This window comes from Gracilinanus agilis, chromosome 6 (assembly GCF_016433145.1).
Source record: "Gracilinanus agilis isolate LMUSP501 chromosome 6, AgileGrace, whole genome shotgun sequence".
Classification (NCBI taxonomy): Eukaryota; Metazoa; Chordata; class Mammalia; order Didelphimorphia; family Didelphidae; genus Gracilinanus; species Gracilinanus agilis.
The window spans coordinates 87,993,200-87,997,216 of record NC_058135.1 but is presented as its reverse complement, the minus strand read 5'-3'; the positions used below and the strand labels follow the sequence as shown (position 1 = coordinate 87,997,216).

Below are 4,017 nucleotides of genomic sequence, written 5' to 3'. Positions count from 1 at the left end.
CTCCCATTTGAATAGAAATTCTTGTTTTTCTTTTATCTTTTTGCCTTCAGTTTTAGAGCACCTGGCATACCATAAACACTAAATAAATGCCTATTGTTTGAATGATCTTTAATGGTAAAGGGGTAAAAGCTGGTAGAAAAGAAAAGAATGAAGACAAGAGGGATGGGATAATTTAGGAATCCAGGTCACAGAGGAAGTGGGAAGGTGCTAAATAGTTAGTCTTGGAAAGCAAGAAAACTGCCTCTCCTAAAATAGGATGGAAGATTTAAGAGATAGGGGTAAAGAAAGAGACACTTAGTAGTGGGAATAAGGGATTATTGAGGGAGTTTTTGCTGGATGGTCTTCAATTTTGAAAGAAAGTGGGAGGTCAGATCACTTGCCAAGAAAGGACAGGATTGGAGACTGGAAGAGGAGGAGGTTTGGAACAGCTGCTGTGAGGAGCACGCTGTGGAATCAAGAAGTTAAAAATAATAATAGATGAATAAAAAGATTGCTAAGCAGCAGAAAAAGCTTGACTGAAGTTATACAACACAGATTTGTAACAGGGCATATCTTTGGTGTTTTGTCACTTTCTCCAACAAAACTGCCCAGAAAAGAGAAGGAGGAGGAGAAAAAAAAAAAAGCTTATGATAGGAGTTGTCTGGGGTTGGAAATGATTTCTGATTATATGATATCAGATGGCTTTCTGGGAAGGGCAAGAGAAGGGGAAATGTAGGTGATATAAAAACAAAATAAAGACATAATAAAAACTTACTAAACACATATGCACACAACCTGAAATTTACCAAATACAGTCTGAAATGCTAATGATTGGGAATTAGCCTAAAATTAAAGACCCATCTTTTATTGTTCCTGGCTGTGATTTACCTTAACCAATTAACTTAAACTCTCTGTGGTTCAATTTCCTCATTTGTAATAGGTGGATGATGATGATACTACTTACCTCACAGGGTTGTGAGGAAAGCACTTTGCAAATCATAAAACACTGAATAAATGTGAGTTATTACATAAGGCTTTTAAAGCTTAAGACTTCCATATTAAAAATGTAAGAGTGACACAGACCATTCTTATTATGACATACAGCTAAAAAGACCCTTCACTAAAATACACTGACTTTTTTTCTTTAATTAATTTTTATTTTTTTGGAGACACTTCTTAAAGGCAATGCCAGTGGAACACAATTTCTGGTAAATCTTATTAAACTGTCAAGACTTTTTGAATGTGACTTCAGAACAAGTTCAAACTAATGTTGGGGAGCTTATCAGTAGATGGTCACACTAAGGTGATGAATTTTTCAAGCAGAGCCATTCTTGAAGACTACTACTAAGTTTTAGAGGGGGTGCAATCTGTTTGGGTGAAGGAAGCACATACACATTAATTGAATTATGGGTCCAGGAACATCTATTGATCCATAGAAATAATAGTCAGATATCCCTTGGAGTTAATCTATCATGACATGTCTTGGATACCTAGCTATTGCAGATGGATGGTGAGTTGGCCTAGAAATGAATAAAAACAAGGAGAGCTAGCTTGGCTGCATTTGCAATATTCTACAATGTTTTTACCTTCCATTGGGTTCAATTATCAATCATCTCTAGATGGGTGATTCCCAGAGCTCTATCTCTACCCTTAATCACTTTTCTGAACTCAAGCCCAGTATTGCTGTTTCCTGGACATCTTTACCTGGATGAATGCTCTATAGGTATCACACTCAACCTGTCCAAAATGGTACTTAATATTCTCTTCAAACACAACATTACTTCAAATGTCCTCATTTCAATTGATGGCCCTACCATCTTTCCAGGCATGAAGGTTCACAACCTTGGGGTATTCTAGATTCTCCCTTCTCCTTCAGTTGCCAGGTTTTGTCAGTTCTGCCTCTGCAACATCTCTTGTATTTGTTCCATTTTCTCCTCTCATCTTCTCTTGCTTGGAGTATTCCAATAGCTTGTTACTAAATTTCTTGGCCAACAGTGTCTTCCCTCTTAACCTATCCTCCAACAGCAGCCAAAATGATCTTCCTAAAACACTGTCCTGGTTATGCCACTCTCCTCTCCTCCACTTACAAATCCTTTCTGGCCTCTCCTTGCGTAGGAGGTAAAAATACAAAATTCTTACTCATGCATTTAAAACCTGGCACCATCTGGGTCTCTTTAACCTTTCCAGGCTTATTTCCTATCACTCTCCTTCATGCACTCTCAGTTCCAGTACAAATGGCTTGCTAACTCTTCCTCTGTACTTGACATTTCATTCCCTCCAAACCTTAGAATGTCTACCTTTCTTCATATAAGCTCAGGTCCCGTACCATTTTCCCCAGCCCCTCCCTCTTGAAGAACTCCCTCTTGAAATTGCTTTGTGAAACTTTATATATTCTTTATATGGACTTACTGGCCTATATGCTGTTTCTCCCTCAGGATAATGCAGGTAATATTTTCTTTTTATTAGTGTCTCCAGGGCCTAGCATCGGGCCAGGCATGTAGTAGACATGCTGCACTCAAACAATTCATTAACTAAAAAAGGGAATAATAGAATATAAACTCTTAAGGATAAGAAATGCCATTTATTATTGTTATTTTGGTTTTGTTTTTACACTCCCCGGCACATATTAAATATTTACACACTCCATATAGATGTGTTGAATTGAGCGGTAGGAAATTAAATTGGAACCCTGGCCCAGGGCCTCTCTCTGGGCCCAGGGTCAGGATGCAAATACCCCAACTCCACTCGGGTCAGGTCTGTTCAGTTTTTGTTCGGCTGCTGAGGCTGGGGGCGGTCAGGGCGGTTTTTACAAAGTCCTCTCCTTTCCCATGCACCGATGTAGGATCTGCTCGGGAATGAATGAGATTTAAATTGCCAGATGGAACCCACCAAGGGCGAAGAAAAGTCTTCAGGAAACGCTACCCAAGCCCCGCGGAAAAATGAGCGGGAGGACGCGAGCCCCACCCATCCCTGACCTGACACAGTTTAGCCCCTCCTTGGATCTGGGAGAAAGGTGAGAGAAAGGGAAGGGGCGGGGCTACAAACGGTGGGCGGGCCCCAGTGACGAAAGCGTCAGTGCGCGAACCACACACTCCTCCCGTTCTCCTGCCTTCCCGCCTTGTGCCTCTCTGATTGGCTACGGGTCACACAGACTGCGGCGTGAGGGGGAGGGAGAGAGGGCTTCGGGATCTTGCCCGCCTTTCCTCCGCTTTGCTTCCGCTTGGCTTCCGCTGGCTTCGGGGCCCGCGCGCCCGTCCGTCGGTGCGCGTGCGCGAAGGGGCCGAGCGGATCGGGGGCGGGGGTAAGACTGCGTCCGCCCCTCTCGCGGAGTCGCGCCCCTCGGGCGGGGCGGAGGTGGGCCGGGGTTTCGGTGGCGGCGCGCTCGCTCCCGGGAGGCGCGCGCGCGCCCAGGGCGGTGGGGAGAGGAGCAAGCCGGGCCGGAGCCGAGCCGGGTGTGTGTGTTGGGGTGCGTGTGGCGTGAGCAGGAGCGTGTGTGAAGGAGGACAGGCGGCGGGAAGCGAGTGCGAGGGGCCAAGCCGAGCTGATCCGCCGCGATGAACACGGTTCTGTCGCGGGCGAACTCCCTGTTCGCCTTCTCGCTGAGCGTGATGGCGGCGCTGACCTTCGGCTGCTTCATCACCACCGCCTTCAAAGACAGAAGGGTCCCGGTCCGAGTCCACGTCTCCCGAATCATGCTGTGAGTGCGGGACTGGGCAGGGTGTGTGCGTTGGCGGCTGGGGGAGCCTCCTCTCCTGCCCCGCTCCGGGCCAGGCTGCGCTACCCTGCTGGCTTTCCCCTGTAGCTACCCTAGGGCTAGCCTCCTCCCTCCCCCATCCTCCCCCGCTCTGCCGGACCACCCCCAACCCCCCCCCCCTCCATCTGCTTGCACACCCATCCCGGGTTAAGTTCTTGGGCTCGCTCTCTTGGCTCCCCTAATTCAGGTCAGGGACTGCAGCCCTCCTTCCTGCTCCTTCACTTCCCTCCTCCCCCGCGCGGGCCAATGAGGGAGCCCCACACCAGCCTACTCCGGCTCTGCCG

General features: G+C 47.2%; 1 protein-coding gene across 1 annotated transcript in view; it reads left to right on the top strand.

The window, feature by feature from the left end:
* Nucleotides 1-3,351: 3,351 nt before the first annotated feature.
* Nucleotides 3,352-4,017, top strand: part of SPCS3 (signal peptidase complex subunit 3) — a 20,491-nt gene continuing 19,825 nt past the window's right edge. Inside the window, exon 1 of the mRNA XM_044680790.1 lies at nucleotides 3,352-3,676. Within this exon, the coding sequence (XP_044536725.1) occupies nucleotides 3,534-3,676 (143 nt within the window). The 5' untranslated portion in view covers nucleotides 3,352-3,533. The remainder of the gene's footprint in view (nucleotides 3,677-4,017) is intronic.